The sequence below is a fragment of the Psammomys obesus genome, unplaced genomic scaffold, assembly GCF_907164565.1.
Source record: "Psammomys obesus unplaced genomic scaffold, mPsaObe1.curated_primary_1811, whole genome shotgun sequence".
NCBI classification, from domain to species: Eukaryota; Metazoa; Chordata; class Mammalia; order Rodentia; family Muridae; genus Psammomys; species Psammomys obesus.
The window spans coordinates 33,490,575-33,514,173 of NW_026591086.1; the positions used below are offsets into that span (position 1 = coordinate 33,490,575).

The 23,599-nt window shown below is 38.4% G+C and overlaps 1 protein-coding gene across 2 annotated transcripts in view; it reads right to left on the reverse strand.

Annotated features, from left to right (window-relative positions):
• The window catches only part of Klhl1 (kelch like family member 1), a 456,733-nt gene that overhangs the window by 91,684 nt on the left and 341,450 nt on the right, over positions 1-23,599 (reverse strand). For both annotated transcript variants that reach the window (XM_055609989.1, XM_055609990.1), the window contains exon 7: positions 10,131-10,355. In XM_055609989.1, coding sequence (XP_055465964.1) covers positions 10,131-10,355 — 225 coding nt within the window. The remainder of the gene's footprint in view (positions 1-10,130; positions 10,356-23,599) is intronic.

A 23,599-nucleotide genomic window follows, 5' to 3' on the forward strand; every position in this document is an offset into this window, starting at 1 on the left:
GTTCTGTTCAGGAAGTTGTCTCCTGTGCCAATGAGTTCTAGGCTGTTTCCCACTTTTTTTTTCCCAGCTGATTTAGAGTATCTGGTTTTATGTTGAGGTCCTTGATCCACTTGGACTTTAGTTTTGTGCAGGGTGATAAATATGGATCTATTTTCATTTTTCTGCATGTAGACATCCAGTTGGTCCAGCAACATTTGTTGAAGATGCTGTCTTTTTTCCATTGAATGGATTTGGCTTCTTTGTCAAATATTGAGTATTCATAGGTGTGTGGGTTTATTTCTGGGTCTTCTATGCGGTTCCATTGATCCTCCATTCTGTTTTTATGCCAATACCATGCAGTTTTTATTACTGTTGCCCTGTAGTACAGCTTGAGATCGGGAATGGAGATACCTCCAGATGATCTGTTGTTGTACAGGATCGTTTTGGAGATTCTGGGTGTTTTGTTTCTCCATATGAAGCTGAGAATCTTTTTTTCAAGGTCTGTAAAGAATTGAGTTGGTATTTTGATGGGAATTGCATTGAATCTGTAGATTGCTTTTGGCAGGATGGCCATTTTCACAATGTTAATCCTACCAATCCATGAGCACGGGAGATCTTTCCATCTTCTGAGATCTTCTTCAATTTCTTTCTTCAGAGACTTGAAGTTTTTCTCAAACAGGTCTTTCACTTGCTTGGTTAGAGTCATCCCAAGGTACTTTATGTTATTAGTGGCTATTGTGAAGGGTGTTGTTTCCCTAATTTCTTTCTCAGCCTTTTTGTCTTTGGTATACAAGAGGGCTTCTGATTTTTTTGAGTTGATTTTGTATCCTGCCACTTTGCTGAAGGTGTTTATCACCTGAAGAAGTTCTCTGGTTGAATCTTTGGGGTCGCTCATGTATACTATCATATCATCTGCAAATAGTGACACTTTGACCTCTTCCTTTCCGATTTGTATCCCCTTGATCTCCTTTAGTTGTCTTATTGCTCTGGCTAGGACTTCAAGTACAATGTTGAAGAGATATGGAGAGCATGGGCAGCCTTGTCTTGTCCCTGATTTCAGTGGGATTGATTTAAGTTTCTCTCCATTGAGTTTGATGTTGGCTATAGGCTTGCTGTATATTACCTTTACTATCTTTAGGTATGTGCCTTGTATCCCTGATCTCTCCAAGACTTTAAACATAAATGGGTGTTGGACTTTGTCAAATGCTTTTTCAGCATCTAAGGAGATGATCATGTGGTTTTTCTCCTTCATTTTGTTTATGTGGTGGATTACATTGATGGAGTTCCGTATGTTGAACCACCCTTGCATTTCTGGGATGAAGCCTACTTGGTCATTTTGGATGATATCTTTGATGTGTTCTTGGATTCGGTTTGCAAGTATTTTATTGAGTATTTTTGCATCAATGTTCATAAGAGAGATAGGTCTGAAGTTCTCTTTTTTTGTTGGATCTTTGTGTGGTTTAGGTATCAAAGTGACTGTGGCTTCATAGAATGAGTTTGGTAGTGTTCCTTCTGTTTCTATTTTATGGAATAGTTTGAGGAGAATTGGTGTTAGTACTTCTTTGAAGGTCTTGTAGAATTCTGCGCTGAAGCCATCTGGTCCAGGGCTTTTTTTGGAGGGGAGACTGTTAATGACTGCTTCAATTTCCTTGGGAGATATAGGACTATTCAGTCTTTCTACCTGATCTTGACTTAATTTTGGTAGATGGAATCTGTCAAGAAAGTTATCCATTTCATTTAGATTTTCAAATTTTGTGCCATATAGGCTTTTGTAGTATGACCTAATAATCGTTTGGATTTCCTCAGTGTCTGTAGTTATGTCCCCATTTTCCTTTCTGATTTTGCTGATTTGTATGGTTTCTCTCTGCTTTTTAGTTAGTTTGGCTAAGGGTTTGTCTATCTTGTTGATTTTCTCAAAGAACCAGCTTTTTGTTTCATTGATTCTTTGGATAATTTTATTTGTTTCTAATTGATTGATTTCTGCCCTTAGTTTGATTATTTCCAGCCGTCTGCTCCTCTTGGGTGTATCTGCTTCTTTTTTTTCTAGGTTTTTCAGTTGGGCCATTAAGTTGTTTGTATGTGATGCTACGGATTTCTTCTTGCAGGCACTTAGTGCTATAAATTTTCCTCTGAGCACTGCTTTCAATGTGTCCCATAAATTTGGGTGTGTTGTGCCTTCATTTTCATTGAATTCTAGAAAGTCTTTAATTTCTTTCTTTATTTCTTCCTTGACCCAGCTGTCATTGAGTAGTAAGTTGTTCAGTTTCCATGTGCGTGTTGGCTTTTTGTTGTTTCTGTTGTTGTTGAGGTCCAGCTTTAGTCCATGGTGGTCAGATAGTATACAAGGGATTATTTCAATCCTTTTGTATCTGTTGAGGCTTGCTTTGTGACCAACTATATGGTCTATTTTGGAGAAGGTTCCATGTGGTGCTGAGAAGAAGGTGTACTCTTTTGAGTTTGGGTGAAAAGATCTGTAGACATCTATTAGGTCCATTTGATTTAGGGATTCTGTGAGTGCTTTTATTTCCCTATTTGGTGTCTGTCTGGTTGATCTGTCCCTTGATGAGAGTGGGGTGTTGAAGTCTCCCACTATTAAGGTATTAGGATCAATGTATGATTTAAGCTTTAATATTGTTTCATTTACGAATGTAGGTGCTCTTGTATTTGGGGCATAGATATTCAAAATTGTGATGTCCTCTTGTTGGATTTTTCCTTTGATGAGAATATAGTGGCCCTCCTTATCTTTTTTGATTAACTTGGGTTGAAAGTCTATTTTATTAGATATTAGGATGGCTACTCCAGCTTGTTTTCTGGAACAATTTGCTTGAAAAACATTTTTCCAGCCCTTTACTCTGAGGTAGTGTTTATCTTTGTTGCATAGGTGTGTTTCTTGGATGCAACAGAATGTTGGGTCCTGTTTCCGTAACCATTCTGTTAGCCTGTGTCTTTTTATTGGTGAGTTGAGTCCATTAATATTGATAGATAATATTGACCAATGCATGTTAGTTCCTTTTGTAATGGAGTCGATGATCTTACCTTGTTTCATTGCTTGTTTTCTTTTCATTTTTGTTGGGATATTATCTGTATGCCCTGTTTTCTTGGGTGAATTCGTTTTCGTTGGATTGGAGTTTTCCTTCTAGTATCTTCTGTAGGGTTGGTTTGCTGTATAGATATTGCGTAAATTTAGTTTTGTCATGGAATATTTTGTTTTCTGCATCTATGTTGATTGAAAGCTTTGCAGGGTATAGTAGTCTCGGTTGACATTTGTGATCTCTTAGAGTCTCCATGATGCTTGCCCAGGCCCTTCTGGCTTTCATAGTTTCTGATGAAAAGTCTGGTGTGATTCTGATAGGTCTACCTTCATATGTTACTTGGCCTTTTTCCCTGGCTGCTTTTAATATCTTTTCTTTGTTCTGTAGATTTAGTGTTTTGACTATGATGTGACGTGATGTGTTTCTTTTCTGGTCTAGTCTATTTGGTGTTCTGTAGGCCTCTTGTATATTTATGGACATCTCTTTCTTTAAGTTTGGAAAATTTTCTTCTATGATTTTTTTTGAAAATATTTTCTGGACCTTGGAGCCTGGAGTCTTCTTTTTCATCAATTCCTATTATTCTAAGATTTTGTCTTTTCATAGCATCCTTGATTTCTTGGATATTTTGTGATTGGAATTTTTCTGATTTTACTTTTTCTTTGAGAGAAGTATCAATTTCTGCAAGTGTGTCTTCAGCTCCAGAGATTCTCTCTTCCATCTCTTGTATTCTGCTGGTGATGCTTACTTTTGTGGTTCCTGATCTTTTCTCCAAGTTCTCCAGCTCAAGAGTTTTCTCATTTTGTGTTTTCTTTATTGATTCTAATTCTGTTTTCATGCCTTGCACCATTTCTTTCATGTGTTTGAATTTGGATTCCTGTCTCTCTACGATGGACTCTATTTCTTTGTTCATTTCCTTTTTGTATGCCACTAATTTTTTCTCTACTTGTGCCTCTATTTGTTTGGCTATGTTTGCCTGTGTTTCTTTAAGGGTTTTGTCTATTTCTTCTTTCTTTACCTCCAATTGACTGGCCAACTCTTTGAAAGATTTGTTCATTTCCTCCTTATGAGCCTCAAATAATTGAGCAAGCATGGCTTTAAGGTCATTTTCCTGTGCTTCTGATGAATTGGAGTATCCATCGATTTTGGGGTTTGCTGGTGAAGTCATGATGTCCTGATTTATGTTGGAAGTGTTCTTTCGCCTACCCTGGTCATTGGCTTATCTGAGACCTTCCCTGTTTGTTTTTGGATTCTGCCGATCAGACTGGTACTGTCTCTCTCTCGAGTCTGGAGAATTCTTCAGGAAGTTGAGAGAGGTCCCGTGTCCTTAGCGTATGCTGAGGACTAGCTGTACCTGTGGGAGGAAAGTACGCAGGTGCAAACAGAGGCAAATGCAAGCGTGCGTGCGTGCGTGTGTATATGTGTGTGTGTGTGTGTGTGTAAGTGGGTGTGGGCATGTGTCTCGAGGGACAGAGTGATGGCTAATGTTGAACCCTTGAGTGTGTGGGAGGGGCTCTGCAATGTATATGTCGCAGGCGCTAGTGATGATCGCAGCGCAATTTCTGGCCTTAACTGCCTTAACTCCTCAATTAGACCCACAGAGCAGGAACTTCAATGTTCCAAGTGCCCCTCTGTTTCCCAAAGTGGGTATATGGGTGGGAGGGGGTTTGATGCCTGGCTTCTGTTTTAGAAGAACCCAGGATCAGTGGAGCTGCAGATTCTCAAGGGTACACTCACTTACAGGCAGGTCACTTGGCAGAGATCGGCGTATCTGGGCTCTCTGCTCTCTGGTTTGGCCCTGCTTCTTTGATGTGCCCCGCCAGTTCCGTGCTGCTGTCACTGCCAGGTTATGAGGTCTTGCTGCAGCTGGAGATTTCAGGGTGGTCACGTCAGTGGGAATCGGGGTAACCAGCCTTTCTGTTCTCTGGTTTGGCCCTGGTTAGTCTTAAACTGGAGGGCTGATGTGCCCCGCCAGCTCAGTGCTGCTCCGCCGCCAGGTTAGAAAGTCCCGCTGTAACTGGAGACTGGGTTGCTAGTCCAGATGCTTTCTGGGAAGTCCTGGGGTCTCTTTACTGTGCTCTCCAAGCTTCGGAGGCCCAGCGCCTGGTGTGTGTAGCTTGTATGGCGTTTTTGTCTGGTTTTGGTGAGTATATAGCGTATTCTCTGTCACTGTGGGATTGGGCGGGCCGTACAGTCAGTGATGGCGCTCCTGCGGAGCTAGTATGGAGTCTAGCAGACTCGGGCCCTGGGAGGATGGTGCAGCTGCCGCGCGAATCTGGGGCTCCGAGACACAGTACTGCTGGCCTTTGCCGATAAAGGGCTTGGGGCTCCGCCTCAGTGGCTGCAGGCCCCAGGCAGTTAGGTCTGCGCTGAGAAAGGCGAGTCCGCTGTGCCGAGGAGGAGGGAGGTCTGGGGGAGGGGAGTGCCGAGAGATCAAAGGATTGTTTCTCACCTTCCCCAAACAAGTCCCTGGGTGACCGGAGACCAAGGTTTTCACCTCCTGCGATGTTCCCTGTTGTTTAGAAAGTCTCTCCATTGTTTCCCTGGCTTCAGAAGTTCTTCCACTCATCAACTCAGAACTTTTATCTCTTCCACAGCTAGGAAACTGTGTGTGCTAGTCGCCATCTTGGCTCCGCCCCCCAGTTACATTTTATTAACTCTGTATCCCAGCTGTGTCCAGATCCCTCATTCCCTCCCAGTCCCTCCCTCCCTCATCTCCACTGTGCCCCTTGCCAAGTCCACTGATAGGGGGAACCTCCTCCCCATTCATCCGATCCTGTTTTATCAGGTATCTTCAGGACTGGCTGCAAAGCTCTCCTCTGTGGCCTAACAGGACTGCTCCTCCCTTTGGGGGTGGGGAGGCCAAAGAGCCAGTCATTGAGTTCCTGTTAGAAATAGTCCTTGTTCCCCTCACTATGGGAAACCAATTGGTTACTGAGCTACCACAGGCCACATCCCAGCAGAGGCTCCAGGTTACATTCATACATGGTCCTTAGCAGTGTTTTCAAAGCAAAGACTCGTGACCAAACCTTTGGCAGAGTGCAGGGAATCATATGAAAGAAGGGGAGTTAGTCTGATGAGGAAAGGATAGGAGCTCCACAAAGACCAAACGTATCTGGGCACAGGGTCTTTTCTGAGACTGACATGCAAAATTCTTGGTAACTCAAAAATACTTTGATTTTTATCTTTCGTTGATAAATTTCACTTCATATTTATTATTTGAATGTAAATTTTGTACCATATATGCAAATTTTAGCAGTTTTGATCATGGAGAATTCGCTGTGTGATGCAAGTCTGCAATAACTAAATTTGTGAAGGAGTATGGGTCAGTGTTCCAGGGACACTGCAGCATGTTAACCTCTCCAGGTTTCAGAGAACCCTGGAACACACATACTGCTAACAAGGCAGATAGGCACCCCTTCCACAGAAGATGTCTTCCGGAACTTGGCAGGACTTCTGAAATTATGAACTCACTGCATCTGTATTTAGCTTCACAAGATAAGTACAAGACTGGGCATCATGGATGGGAGAGGGGCTTCAGAAACTAACCTTACTTAAAAAAATTATTAGAAATTAATGGTTATAGAAGGACGAGTGTGGTTTTCTTCAGTGGTGTAGCCACAAAAAGCCGTCTATGCTCACAGAGCCTCATGCAAACAACCCAGTCAGAAGCTGAGGGCCATGCACAAAAGGGAGACAGGAGGGGGCTAGAAAGACAGCTCAGCAGTTAGGAGTTGGAGACCCAACCAAGTTCAATTACCAGCACACACATGGTATCTCACAACTGTCTGTAACACCTGTTCCAGGAGGTCTGACATCCTCACATAGACAACTCACACACACACACACACACACACACACAAACACAAACACAAAAGGAGACACGACACACACACGTATGAAAATATCAAAGAATAAATTAAAAATAACGAACAAAAGTCATGAAGTCAGTTGTAACTTCCGGAGTGAGATGAACATTTAGACAATAAACTTAGAACTTTTTTTTTTAACTTTTATTAATTACACTTTATTCATTTTGTATCCCCCATAAGCCCCTCTCTCCTCCCCTCCCGGTCCCACCATCCCCCCTTTCTACATGCATGCCCCTCCCCAAGTCCACTGATAGGGGAGGTCCTCCTCTCCTTCTTTCTGATCTTAGTCTATCAGGTCTCATCAGAAGTGGCTGAACTTTTAAGAGAAAAATTATTTATATAGTGCTTTCTTTTTTTGTTAATCTTTATGTTACATAATTCTCCTGTAAGGAATCACATATTTATCCTTGAGTTAATGAAACATCAGTTTTAGAACTTGCCAAAAACAGTCTGTGACAATGAGGATGACATCAATGACTAGCTTTAATGAGCAAATGCTAACATCAAAGCAACAGACACTCATCCTGAGTATTGTGATCTCTTCTTAAGTACTGGCTTTAAAGTTAGGCCATCTGCAGCAAAGACAATATCAAGGGATGTTGGTACAAAACAAGTAAAGGAAGATTTGCCTCTGTTGCCTCTATTTGAAGGACAACAGCAGGTGATCCTTGTGAATTCAGATTTCAAGCTCAGGGTTTTGTATTCAGAAGTCAGTCTTTCTTTTATGTGAATTAATACTAAACAGGTGCAAAGAAACCCAGGGATGGGATCCTTCTTGATGTAATTATCTTACATTCAAAGCACCCATATGAAAACTCAGAAACACAATTGTGTATTTAATTGGCCAATACCGGTAAAAAGAAATGGAACATTAAAAGACAAAGAAAATTGAAGAGGAAGAATAACAGGAAGAAGGATTAGGAAAAGGAGAGGAAGAGCAGGAGGAAGAAGAGTAACAGAAAGAATAAAGAAAAGAACTTTCTCAATGAAGATTGAACATCTTATCCAGGGTCTTCCTTCTTCATTAGCTTCCTTAGTTGTACAGATTTTAGTATGTTTATCCTATATTATATGTCTAATATCCACTTATAAGTGAGTATATACCATGTATGTCATTCTTCTTCTGGGATACTTCACTAAGGATGATCTTTTCTAGATCCCACAATTTGCCTGCAAATTTCATGATTTCCTTGTTTTTAATTACTGAGTAGTATTCAATTGTGTAAAAATACCACAATTTCTGTATCCATTCCTCCGTTGATGGAGATCTGGTCTGTTTCCAGTTTCTGACTATTAAAAATAAAGCTGCTATGAACATGGTTGAGCAAATGTCCTTGTTGTGTACCTGAGCATCTTTTGGATATATGCCTAGGAGTGGTATAGCTGAGTCTTTAGGTAGCACCATTCCTAAGAAAGTCTGAGAAAGCGCAGGATTGATTTCCAAAGTGGTTGTACAAGTTTTCATTCCCACCAGCAATGGAATAGGATTCCATTCAGAAAGGCAAATGAGACAGACAATGGAAGAGTAAGAAAACAGGGAACAGGACAGGAGCCTATCACAGAAGGCCCCTGAAAGACTCCATCCAGCAGGGTATCAAAACATTCTGAGATGCATAGCTAAACTTTGGGCAGAGTGCAAACTTTGGGCAGAATCTTATGAAAGAAGAAGAAGACAGAAAGACCTGGAGGGAACAGGAGCTCCACAAGGGGAGCAACAGAACCAAAAAATCTTGGCACAGGGGTCTTTTCTGAGACTGATACACCAAATAAGGACCGTGCATGGAGATAACTGAGAAGCCCTGCACAGAAGTAGCCCAAGGCAGCTCAGTATCCAAGAGGGTTCCCCAATAATAGGTCCAAGGACCATCTCTGACATGAACACATAGGCTGGCTCTTTGATAACCTCCACCTGAGGGGGGAGCAGCCTTACGAGTCTGCAGAGGAAGACAAAGAAGCCAGTCCTAATAATACTTGCTAGACTATGGTCAGATGGAAGGGGTGGAGGACCTCCCCTATCATTGGGCTGGGGGAGGGGCATAGGAGAAGAAGAGGGAGGGAGGGTGATATTGAGAGGGGTTGGAGAGGGGACTAAAGCTGGGATACAAAGTGAATAAACTGTGATTAATAAAAAAAGAAAAAAGAGAAGGACTAAAGTTGGCTACAAAGTAAATAAATTATAATAAATAATAATAAAAGAAAATCACTTCAGAAAAAAATCCAGCTTCTGATTTCTCTAAAATAAGAAATTAAAAAACAATAGGGCAAAACAAAACAAAACAAAACAAAAAAACATAGGGAGGAAAAATAACAGAAGGCTGAAGGAAGAATTGGATAGTGCAGAGTGGACAGGGAAGTGATCATTTAGCATAAATTAAAAATAATTTAGGAGACAAATACAAATTTTCAAAGATTTATAGTATCTTCACACGGACAACAGAGGGCATTAAGACTGTTATAAGAAAGCAAATATAGTGAATTGCCAAGTAGCAACAATGTGACTTTATAATTCCAAGGTAATTGAGATAAAGGCACTGCTGTAGACATTGTCCTATATGTAAATTGTAAACAATTCAAAAGACTGGATATCAGTAAATCAAGATGAACTGGGAGAGGAAGAATTAAAGCCTAAAAAAATGACTGACTCGATAAGCAATGTCAATACTGACACAACATAAGCACAGAGAAGATAACTATATAACCTTGGATGCTCACTGTTCTTGGTTATCATAAGTTCGCTGAGCTTTCTGTCATTCAACGGTTCATAACAGGATGCTTGCATCATCAGAGAACTCAGTATACACTTTATTTCCTAAACCAAACGCCATTTTCTACATACAGATTTTTGCTGACCATCGACTGGGGAATTTAAAAGGAGACAAAACACAAAACAGTCAAATTCACTTTTCCCACACAGTGGGAGGTGCCATCTTATGTATCTAGTTTTACTATCAGCCCTCCTTGCTCTGGACTTCAGCATTTTGTCTGTCTAGTACTTTGTCATTAGTATTTTGCTAATAATTCATCTTTCTCATACCAAATGTAAGAGTTTATGAAAATGTTAGGGACAGCTTAAGCTCTTCACCGTTTTCTTGGTCTGCTTTCTCAACAGCTAAATGCACAGTTACCAGTATAGGAAAAGTTGAAAAGCCTAAACATTGTACTCCGAATAAACCACTTTATATAAGAATTAAAATATATTTGTATTATCATTTAAATATTTTTTAATTATAGAAATAAGTATAGACCTTACCTAGACCATGCCTATGTGTTGACATCGGAGGTAAAACAGTCCATGTCTTGGTTTTGGGATTGTAACATTCAACAGTGTTCAATGTCTTTAAGCCATCGCGACCTCCAATTACAAAGAGCTTGTCATCAATAACAGCCACACCAAACTGAAGCCTCCTGCCATTCATCATTCCTGCCTGGATCCATAGATTCGTTCTGAGGTCGTACTTCTCTATAGTTGTAGCTCCTGATAGGACATAAAATCAAACAGTCATCAATTCCAATGAATCAATAAACAGCTTTTGCAATACAGTATAGATTGGAATGTGAAGACACACTAGTCACATCCATTTTTCTAAAAGAAAAGCCTGTCACAAAACAAAGGAAATAATAAATTATTAACTTTATTTTCTTCTCTTCGTGGATACAAATGATCAAAATAAACACATTACATCCAGTGCTAAACTATTGATTTAATGGTGACAGTGTTGGGAATGAAACCATTTTGTGTCTTAGTGTTTGTCTTTCACAGAATGTTTTAAAATCTCAGCTTGAAAAAAAAAAAACCTGAAAGTCCTTTTAAATGACAAAATTATGTGTGCTATCTGTACAACATCTTAAGGTTAAAATATGTTAATTGAATCAAATATTAAGGGGCTGAAAATATGTCCCCATTTCATTTTACATGTGTGGTACAGCATAAACAAACAAACAAATAAATAAATACCTAACAAACAAAACAAAAAAACTGTCACTGCCTGTGAGGTAGTTCAGCTTGTAAAGTTGTATTCAAACATGTAGTTTGATTACATGTATTTGATATTTAGAGCCCATGCAGTAGAAGGAAATAAATGAATACCACAAGTTTCCCTTTACCTTTACATAGGCACCATGGAATATGGGTCCACCACATACAGTGCACAAACAAAAGAAATGTACTTTAATTCTCAATTGTAAAATGTTTCATAAGTATCTACCATGATATTTAAGCTTGTTTAGAATTATTTGAGGAATATAATAATAATAATATTTAGATATATAAAATTTTGTTCTATCTTTAATAATTATGTCATAATCTCTAATCTCTAATAATGGCTCTTTGTGTGATATATATATATAATTATGTATATATATATATATATATATATATATATATGTATGTATATGTAAATTTGAGAAAGAAAACTAACTCTAATAACAGAAAAATTGAAAAGGTCTTAGCCAAAGTGGTTCCTAAGAGAAGTAGTAGTGCATTTTTCTACTTGATTTACATAAAATACGACTGCTTATGATAGAGATCAGCTAACAGCTTATAATGTCATCTCACTGTTTGACCTCTTCGTTAAGCCTCACATTCTACAACATAACCTCTACACAGGTGAGCCACGACTTTTGTGTGCTTTCATTCAAACACTAATGCCCTATTTTATTTGCAACGTGATAAAATGTTTTCATTTAGGGAACAAATATCTCTGGGACTCAAATACTTTTTAGACTATCACCAGCAATAAACAAACAAATATGAACATCCAAATATGCCAGTTGAAAATTTGCAACGAATGGTAATATGATAAATTACATTCTCAATTTTTTTTTCAAAAGTAAGATAATAATAGTATAGAATTTTAAATAATGGATTATCTAATTAATTAAAAATAAAAGCATTATAAAACCATTAATTAAAAATATATTAATGTTTATGATATCATTTGATGTTTTTTTATATACATATATTTTTCACAAATGTGGATGTGTCTGTGTGTGTATGTGTGTTTACTTTTAGATTAGTGTACATTTTCTCTGTTTCATTCCACTGTGTATAAATACATTTTCTGAGGTGAACTGTATCACTGGATAATTTCAAGATTGCCTAACTATTGCCAAAGCTACACTGTCTGCTCTCCAGGAAAGGTAAGGTCCTTTTGCTGAGGACAAAACCTGCATAACTCACTGAAGGTGATGAAGTCAAGCAGGTGTCTACCTAGAACCTTAACCCTGCTGCCTAGCTTCTGTTCGTGTCACTGGAAATTTCTCTTTCTCAGGTGGTTGAAGAAACTAAGACTTGTTAATCTGGGGACCTAGGAAAAACTAAATACTCCTGTCTGATAACAGAACATAAAATGACTTCTAATGACATTCATTTATACCCATAGATCTGTGCCTCTTTCAGCTATCATTAGAGAGGTTTCCTCCTGCTGTAGATGGAACTCATCTACAAATGCACAATGTGCAGAGAATGAGAAGCCTTGGAACAGCTCAGTTCTGACTTGGATATTTCTATGAATCCCTTCTTTTTTAGTTCAGGGAACTATGCAGAAGAGGAAGCAAAGGATTGTGAAACCCAGTACTAATGGAAGACAGCAAGAAAATAACACCTAGACACAGCAGTCGTGATACTCATATGAACTCACAGAGCCTGGCAGCGTGCACACGGTCTGAACAGATGGGTAACAGATGGTCTAGACTAGTTGGGGTGTCAGCAATAAAAGGGGACTTGAACAACCCTTATCCCTAACCTAGATGTTATCTCTAACTGATAACTGCATGCGCGCACACATACACACACACAAAATAGTTTAACCCAAAGGAGTCTTACTGCATAACCACATTTAGAGGCATGCCTCACGCTCAGCAATAAATGGCCAACACAAAACAAACAGTACTTTGGAGACTTTTTTGTCTTGGAATTTCTTTGCATGGCATTTTTTAACTACATATATTTTGCTTATATATTGTAGTTTCTGAGTTTTTGTCTTTAGGGTTTTTCTTTGTGGGTGAATGTGTGTGTATCTCTCTGTGTATTTCTTGTGCTTTTTCCTTTTCTCATTTTTTTCCTTTCATTTATTAATTTTGCCCTATCCAGTATGTTTGTTTTTATCTTCTTATATTTCTCTTTTCAGATGCCTTTTTCTTTTTTTTTTACTAATTAGAGAGAGGAAAGAGTAAGACAGGGTCTGGTTTTTGTTGGGTGTGGGGATCTGGGAGGAGTTGTAGGTAATCTGTAAACATAATATATCACATAAAGAAAAAAAATCTAATTTTTAATTAAAAATATTGCCAGAATTTTCAAACTTCATAGTACTGATATTAAATGCATCCCTTAATAGAAAGTAAAAACTATATTCAAGTGTATGTCTTTTGTAAATAGGTATTGACAGGTGTTAGCAAAAGAGCATAACTTAAGTTTGATCAGCCCATTCCCTCTAGACTCATACTACAAGAGTAGGTAGAAATGCAAGTTTTTGAAGGAATGTGCTGCCTTTATTTCCCCATATAAATACTTTTTGCTGGAAAGTATTTCAGAGAACATGAAAAGCTGTTATGCTCATCAGGGAAATGGGTTGAGTACAGATGGATTTAATCTGACATGATCAACCACATGAATTATTTGTAAGGGAGTGTGTGGATTTGCTGTGAATGTCAGGCATTCTCCAAAGAAGTTGAACGCGTCTTATGTCTCAATACATGATTTTGTGGTTTCAGTTTTATGCTAGCCTCAGCATTAAAGGTGATCCATTTGTTTATCTCAAGTTGTCACAATAGAAATAGCAGCTCATCTCTGTTTTCATTATTTAAATTCTATTCCACACCTGTATTTTATGACTACTGTAAAAAAAAAAAAAGAAAAAAACTATCTCAAACTTAAAGGCTTAATAACACAAATATATTTTCTAGCTGCTGACAGTCAAAAATATAACAAACACTGAAATCATATGTTGATAAGGTTGCATTCCCTCCAAAGATCCAGGGAAAAAAAAAATAATTTCTAGCCTTTTCTATGTTCTATAGGATATCCATGTTCCTTCCAGATTCTTCTACACACATGGATCCCACAGCACTGAATCGTTCCAACATTGTCCACTATGATTATATCGGGCTTACCTATGGTGTTCTCTCTCATAAATATATGTAACCTATGGGTGTTACTACCAACATATTAGTAACTTTATTCTTAGTGTAATATTTATTTAATTTTCGTGTGTCCTTTTATGGGTGCATGCATGTTTGAGTACAAATGGCTATGGATGCTTAAATGGTGGCAACATGGGAACCACAACTGAATAATCCACAGTAACATTAGGCATATTTTTTTCTTGAACTTCAGACATATCTCTCTTATGAACATTGATGCAAAAATACTCAATAAAATACTTGCAAACCGAATCCAAGAACACATCAAAGATATTATCCACCATGACCAAGTAGGCTTCATCCCAGGCATGCAAGGATGGTTCAACATACGGAAATCCATTAATGTAATCCACCACATAAACAAAATGAAGGAGAAAAACCACATGATCATCTCCTTAGATGTTGAAAAAGCATTTGACAAATTCCAACACCCATTTATGTTTAAAGTCTTGGAGAGATCAGGGATAAAAAGCACATACCTAAAGATAGTAAAGGCAATATACAGCAAGTCTATAGCCAACATCAAACTCAATGGAGAGAAACTTATCAATCCCACTGAAATCAGGGATAAGACAAGGCTGCCCACGCTCTCCATATCTCTTCAACATTGTACTTGAAGTCCTAGCCAGAGCAATAAGACAACTAAAGGAAATCAAGGGGATACAAATCAGAAAGGAAGAGGTCAAAGTGTCACTATTTGCAGATGATATGATAGTATACATGAGTGACCCCAAAGATTCAACCAGAGAACTTCTTCAGCTGATAAACACCTTCAGCAAAGTGGCAGGATACAAAATCAACTCAAAAAAATCAGAAGCCCTCTTGTATACCAAAGACAAAAAGGCTGAGAAAGAAATTAGGTAAACAACACCCTTCACAATAGCCACTAATAACATAAAGTACCTTGGTGTGACTCTAACCAAGCAAGTGAAAGACCTGTTTGAGAAAAACTTCAAGTCTCTGAAGAAAGAAATTGAAGAAGATCTCAGAAGATGGAAAGATCTCCCGTGCTCATGGATTGGTAGGATTAACATTGTGAAAATGGCCATCCTGCCAAAAGCAATCTACAGATTCAATGCAATTCCCATCAAAATACCAACTCAATTCTTTACAGACTTTGAAAAAAAGATTCTCAGCTTCATATGGAGAAACAAAAAACCCAGAATCTCCAAAACGATCCTGTACAACAACAGATCATCTGGAGGTATCTCCATTCCCGATCTCAAGCTGTACTACAGGGCAACAGTAATAAAAACTGCATGGTATTGGCATAAAAACAGAAAGGAGGATCAATGGAACCGCATAGAAGACCCAGAAATAAACCCACACACCTATGAATACTCAATATTTGACAAAGAAGCCAAATCCATTCAATGGAAAAAAGACAGCATCTTCAACAAATGGTGCTGGACCAACTGGATGTCTACATGCAGAAAATGAAAATAGATCCATGTTTATCACCCTGCACAAAACTAAAGTCCAAGTGGATCAAGGACCTCAACATAAAACCAGATACTCTAAATCAGTTGGAAAAAAAAGTGGGGAACAGCCTAGAACTCATTGGCACAGGAGACAACTTCCTGAACAGAACACCAACAGCACAGGCTCTAAGAGCAACAATCAATACATGGGACCTCATGAAACTGAAAAGCTTCTGTAAAGCAAAAGACACTGTCATCAAAACAAATAGACAGCCTACAGATTGGGAAAGAATCTTCACCAACCCTTTATCTGACAGAGGGTTAATATCCAGTATATATAAAGAACTAAAGAAGCAGAAAAGCAACAAACCAAGTAATCCACTTAAAATATGGGGAAGAGAGCTATACAGAGAATTCTCGAAAGAGGAACATCAAATGGCAGAGAAACACTTAAAGAAATGCTCATCCTCATTAGCCATTAGGGAAATGCAAATCAAAACGACCCTGAGATTTCACCTTACACCCATCAGAATGGCCAAGATGAAAAACTCAAGTGATAGCACATGCTGGAGAGGTTGTGGAGAAAAGGGAACCCTCCTCCATTGCTGGTGGGAATGTAAACTTGTTCAACCACTTTGGAAGTCAATCTGGAGCTTTCTCAGACAACTAGGAGTAGTGCTACCTCAAGACCCAGCTACACCACTCCTAGGTATATACCCAAAATTTGCTCAAGTACACAACAAGGACATTTGTTCAACCATGTTCGTAGCAGCTTTATTTGTAATAGCCAGAACTTGGAAACAACCCAGATGTCCATCAACGGAGGAATGGATACAGAAATTGTGGTATTTTTACACAATGGAATACTACTCAGCAATCAAAAAGGAGGAAATCATGAAATTTGCAGGCAAGTGGTGGGATCTAGAAAAGATCATTCTGAGTGAAGTATCCCAGAAGGAGAAAGACAAACTTGGTATATACTTGCTTATATAGACCTACAAGACATGATAAACATAATGAAATCTACACACCTAAAGAAGATAATCAAGAAAGTGGACACAGGTGAAGGTGATTAATCCTCATTTAGAAAGACAAATGGGATGTGCATTGAACGTATGACAGGAGTCTACCACAAAAGGCATCTGAAAGACTCTACCTAGCAGTGTTTCAAAGCAGACACTAAGACTCATAACCAAACCCTCGGCAGAGTGCAGGGAATCATATGAAAGAAGGGAAGTTAGTATGATATGGAAAGGATAGGAGCTCTACAAGGACCAAATATATCTGGGCACAGGGTCTTTTCTGAGACTGACACTCCACCAAGGACCATCTATGGATATAACCTAGAACTTCTGCTCGGATGTGGTCCATGGTAGCTCAGTAACCAAGTAGTTTTCCAAAGTAAGGGGAAGACGGACTATTTCTAACAGGATCTCAAGGACAGACTGTTTGACCCTCCCCCCCGCCCCCCCAGTTGAGGAGCAGTCTGTTAGGCCACAGAGGAGGACTTTGCAGCCAGCCCTGAAGATACCTGATAAAACAAGGTCAAATGAAAGGGGAGGAGGTCCTCCCCTATCAGTGGACTTGGAAAGGGGCAGGGAGGAGACCAGGGAGGGAGTGTGGGGTTGGGGAGAGAACGAGGGAGCGGGATACAGCTGGGACACAGAGTTAACAAAATGTAACTAAAAAGAAAAATAAAATAAAAAAGAAAAGAAAAACATAGCATTTGATTAGGGGCTTGCTTACAGCTTTAGAGGTTTATTCCGATATCATCACAGCAAGAAGCACATAGGCATGCTTCTGGAGCAGTTATTGAGAGCTTTACATCCTTATCTATCCGTATCTCTCTGCAGGGAGAGACAGAGATGGGGCCTGCAATGGTTTTTGCTTTTGTTTTTTGTTTTTTTTTTTTAATTTTTATTTTTTTCTTCACCATTTACTCATTATATATCCCGATTGAAGGCGCCTCCCTCAACCCCCCCAGTCCCATCCGCCCTCCCTCCCCCCATCTTCTTCTCCTAGTCCACTGAACGGAGGAGTTATCCAATATTGCCATCTGTGCATAGCTTGCTAAGTCTCATCAGCCCTGCTTGGATCCCATTCCTGGCAAGGCTGCATCATCAGGGGCAAGTGATCAGAGAACAGTCAACTGAGTTCATGATAGAGGCTGCCCATGATCCCCTCACTCACAGATCCACATGAAGACTGAATTGCCGGTTGGCCACATCTGAGCAAGGGGTCTATGTCTTCTCCGAGCATCTATAGACCTAAAGAAGCTGAACACTAAGGAGGACCCTAGGGATGATGGTTAAATCTCATTCAGAATGCAAAGGGCTTTTTAAACCTCAACACACAGCCAGTGACAAATCTCCTCCCACACGACCACACACAATTCAACAAGACAACACATCCTAATCTATCTCCAACAGTTACACCACACAGAGAAATAAAAAGAATAGAGTCACTTCAAGTAAGTACTCAAGTGTGCACGTGAGCACCTATGGTGGAAGGCTTGGTTTTCTGGTGGTTCTGTCAGCACTGTTATCATCAACAACAGAAAAGTGAAAGAAGAATTGCAACTCAGAGCAACAAGTGCCTGGCAGAAGAGGCACAGAAGGTTGTCTACACAGTGATCATCCATGTACAACCAGGTAAATGTACAGTCCCATCAGACTTGTCCTTATGGTGTCTTAGCATCACCACCCGCCACATTCTTTAGGTTACAACCATCATACTGAAAGCAGCCAGTCTATCTACTTTTTGTGGGCCATGGGAAGGCCTCACTGAAGAGGCACAGAGAAAATGTTGAATTTGGGTGGATGGTCCTCAAACACATTGCCAACTATACCCTCTTCCCTTCTCCCACCCTCTGTATTTGCTGGAGTCCCATTGGTATGCCTTCTTAGTCACTAAACCATGCTACCAGCACCTCAAAACGTGAGCTTTTCTACAAATAACCGTCTTATTGGTATGTAGCCTAGTGTAAACAGATTTCAGTGATGAAAAGATGGATGGGTTCTGTGACACACTGGCTACCAAAAGTAGTTAAGCTGTATTTCACCTCATTCCTCAACAGTGTTTCATCAATACAGCTTTGAAAACAGACAGGACAGGAAACAATTGTATTTGAGGAATATACATATTTATGGCCAAAATAATTGGTATTTTCTTATTTGGTTACTATGCTTATAAATGTTTTACATATTTGTGTTTACATTGTGTATGTGTGTGTGTTTATGGGGGGTAGATGGGTATGTGGGTGAGTGTGCCTTTTGTAGGTATGTGTGCGGGTATGCATGCCAATGTAAACAATCATTTATCAAGAGGACAGAGTGATGTCTTCCATCCTGCCAGTCTTGCTCTGCCAATCCCTGAATTATTATCTTGGGACAGGGTCTCTCATTGAAACTGAAGTGTGGTTAGCAGTCAGAAATCTTATTTCTCCACTGACAGTTATATGGATCACACCTGGCCTTTGGTATGGATATTGTAATTCAGTCCCTTATTATTTCTCATATGCTCTTCAAACTGAGGCATTTTTCCAGGTTCCAATTTTTAATTATCCAAAAGTCAAGTATATTATCAATAAACACATTTTACACAATTAGTTAGTAGTAATACTTTTTTCTTTTTCTTTTTTATACTAATTACATTTTACTTGCTTTGTATTCCAGCTGTAGCCCCTCTCATTCCCTCCCAATCCCACCTTTCCTCTCTCATCTCTTCCTATGCCCCTCTCCAAGTCTACTGATAGGGGAGGTCCACCTCCCCTTCCATCCAACCCTAGCCTATCAGGTCTCATCAGGACTGGCTGCAATGTTCTCCTCTGTGTCCTGACAAGGCTGCTCCTCACTCAGGGGAGTAATATTCTTTAATAAATATCCTTACTGGTTTATTTTATTGTCTGGGTGTATTATATTACAATTATTATCATTATTACTTTTACATTTTTTTAGTTTCAAAATGAATTCTGTTCTTCCTTTTGTTTATGAGAGTTATGCATTTCCTTCAGTGTTTACTGTGCTACAGAAAGAACAAATTTATTCAGGTTAATTTCCGCTTTTGTTCCTTAAATAAAAGCAACACTTGGCATTACGTAGACTCAAACATCAGTATGAACAGGGCTAGACCACTATTGTAGTAACTAATCATTTTGTAAAGAAATTAAAAGGCAACGTTTATGTGGAAACAGAATAGTTCATGTCTACTTTTAATAAAATAATCATGCATTGTCTTCAATGTCTAAGAAGGTAGGGCACATCTTTCAAGTGTGTGTTATGAAATTGGTCCAAGAACACCTTGATAACTTTTCCAGCCTCTAGAATACTTTCTTTGTCTAATGGTACCAACCATTGCCATTGGTAAACTCTGGATCAGTACTTCCAACACACAAAAGAGAAGTAGAAGTATAGATCTAGTTAATCTCTGCAATCACCCAATAACAAATGCATGCAGCTAGTCTAAAACAATGTGCAGTTCCATAGAAACAAGTGCATGGCAGCATCCACTTGGAGAGATTGTAGTTTCAAGGTCGTTGATCTATACATACTGTTTTAGGTTGCTTAATAATGTTATATTATTTTGATGATTACCTTATTTTTATAGAAAATTTTGCTTTCATCCTGTGAGGTTATTCTGTACAGTAATAATCAGTGAATATATATACTTTAGTGAATCAAAAGTATCCTAAATTTATGTAGCAATTAAGTTCAATGGGAAAGCTCATTTTTAATATACAGAACATGTGAAATAAAGTTAAGGAAGATGTTTTTGCCTAAGTGTTTTTATATGCTCAGTTTTGATAATTCTTAAATTCATAAGTAAACATGGGCCACATGAGAACTATTTGTAAAGCATAGAGTTAGATGATAAAATTTCTGTGATGTTATTTGAATAATGAAACCAACAGTAAAAAGTTGTCATAGTTCCAAAAGAAACTGTAAAAAAAGTAATTGTGTTAGTACTTCTATTGCAATGATATAACTCTGAGAGGAAAGGGTTTATTTCAATTTACAGTTCTCATGTCACATTTTTCTTTATTCAGGGAATTCAAAACAGCAGACCAAGGGAGGAAATTAGAGCAGAGGCTCCAGCTCAGGTATAGTAACTAGATAATAAATCCTTTAATTTTTTTAATTTTATTTTTATTTTTTATTATTAGTTACATTTTATTAACTCTGTATCCCAGTGGTATCCCTTTCCCTCATTCCCTCCCAATCCCACCCTACCTCCATCATCTCCTCCCTGCCCCTTTCCAAGTCCATTGATTAGGGAGGACCTCCTCCCCTTTCATCTGACCCTGTTTTATCAGGTATCTTCAGGACTGGCTACAAAGTCCTCCTCTGTGGCCTAACAGGACTGCTCCTCCCTTGGGGGGGTGGGGAGGTCAAAGAGCCTACCATTGAGTTCCTGTCAGAAATATTCCCTGTTCCCCTTACTATGGGAAACCAATTGGTTACTGAGCTACCAGGGACTTCATCCGAGCAGAGGTTCTAGGTTATATCAATACATGGGCCTTCGTGGAATGTCAGTCTCAGAAAAGACCCCTGTGCCAGATATATTTGTTTCTTGTGGAGCTCCTATCCTTTCCACGCCATACTATGCTAACTCAACCTTTTTTCATATGATTCCCCGCACTCTGCCGAAGGTTTGGTTATGAGTCTTAGTATCAACTTTGATATACTGCTAGGTAGAGTCTTTCAGGGACCCTCTGTGGTAGGCTCCTGTCCTGTTACTTGTTTACTCCTACTTCCAATTGCAGCTCCCATTTGTCTTTCTAAGTGAGGATTGATCATCTTACCCCGGGTCCTCTTTCTTGTTTATCTTCTTTAGGTGTATAGATTTCATTATGTTTATCATATCTTATAGGACTATATGAGTGAGTATATACCATGTGTGTCTTTCTCCTTCTGGGATACTTCACTCAGAATGATCTTTTCTAGATCCCACCATTTGCCTGCAAATTTCATGACCTCCTCGACCCCAAAAATTCAACCAGAGAACTCCTTCAGCTGATAAACACCTTCAGCAAAGTGGCAGGATACAAAATCAACTCAAAAAAAATCAGAAGCCTTCCTCTATACCAAAGACAAAAGGGCACAGAAAGAAATGAGGGAAACAACACCCTTCACAATAGCCACTAATAACATAAAGTACCTTGGGATGACTCTAACCAAGCAAGTGAAAGACCTGCTTGAAAAAACTTTAAGTCTCTGTAGAAAGAAATTGAAGACCATATCAGAAGATGGAACGATCTCCCGTGCTCATGGATTGGCAGGATTAACATTGTAAAAATGGTCATCATGCCAAAAGCAATCGACTCAACGCAATTCCCATCAAAATGCCAACTCAGTTCTTTACAGACCTTAAATCATTTAATTTAAGAAAAACTGAAAGGTTATTAAATTTTATTGAAACATGTTAAAGATTTAAGGAAGAATTTTTGGGTAGTGATATATAAATAAGTTATTAATTTATGATAATTATTGAATATTTTGTTTGTTTTAAATGCTTTTCCAGAATTAGTGAATTACATTTGTATAGAAATATAATAATAATTATGACTATTTTATAAAGAAAACATTAGTCATTTACGGAGTATTGGATGATCAATTTTACTAACCTAATTTTCAAGCTCAGTATAACAAAGTTTACTCTTTTCACTTATCTCAATTTAGAAATAGTTCATTTCCATTAAATGTAAATGAATGGTAGAATTTTAAAACCTTCCCACCTCCAGTACCTGAGATTATAATAAAATATTACTTCCCTGACTTATATGAGTTATAGTTCAAAGGACCAGAGACAATGGTTTTTCCTTTGTAATTCTGCTGACATGACCATTGGAAAATGGAACTCTTTGCCTAGTGATTAATTAAAAGACAATCTGTATTCACTTTCCAACACGAATAGAAGGTAGAAGATACAACAAAAACATAAAATCATTTCCTTCATGAAACAGGTAGCAATTTTCTCAAAATTGAAAAAATCGTCAAAGTGTCATGGAGCACAGTACTCAGTCTCTGTACATGTATTCATTGATACAAGAAAATGTGATGACAGAAATCAGTGCTTATAGATTCTGCCTTGGCACTACAGAAGGCAGGGTTTGTTCTAATATGCATTATTCAAATATTTAGCAACATCGTTTATCTTGAACACAGACAGCACAAAATTAAGTGGTTTTTATTTTTTTGAACTGACACAATAGATGTCAAAAAAGACACCTGATGATCAATCTTTTCTTTTCAACTCACTAGAAAATCCCTGAGGTCCTTCACGAAGCCTTTTGACTATGATTTTAATGGAACATTAATAAACTCAGTAACCCGACTTCTATAGCTTCTATAGTAAACCATAAGTTAGAAAGAACCAGGATGGCTGCAAGATGCAGTAGATAGCACTGGGAGAGTAACTATGAAAACATGCATTGATCTACCACTGAGTAATCATTTATTGCTATTAAGTGGGAAAAATCAACTTCTAAAATATTTAGTTCAATAATGTTGATCTTGGAGCAATAAAATCGTTACAAGATGACTACAACTCGGCATACATACTCTTTAAGAAGGCAGCTAATACTGAAAAGCATTTCAGAAAACATATTGAAAACAAGTTGTTTTTTTATGACGTATAGACATGATATCAGAGACCAAAATTTGAAGTGATTGTGGCAATGACCATCATTTACTTATTTTTTTGAATTTTTCATAGAATAAACATTTCATCAGTTGACACACAGCCACATATTTATAAAAGAGAAAGAGAGAGAGAGAAAGCTATAGAACACATACTTTATATAAATGCACATGACATCAGGTCTCTTAAAATTTTGTTCAAACAGAGAGGAAAAATATTATATTCTTGCAATTTTATTATATAAGGAAATCCTATAAGCATTACAACTATCACATTAATTTTGCATGTGCAAGGAAATCAACCAGAAACTTCATTCTACTGGTGGATGACATTGGTGCTAGGGAACCAAATTAGAAACTTCTGTAAGAGCTGCAAATTCTCCTAACTGCCAAGCCAACTCTTGTACTCCACCGCAATTTCGTTATAAAAGTAAAACACACCAATTTTGTGAAAAAAAAAAAGGCTGCTTAAAAGAAATTTGCAGGCAAGTGGTGGGATCTAGAAAAGATCATTCTGAGTG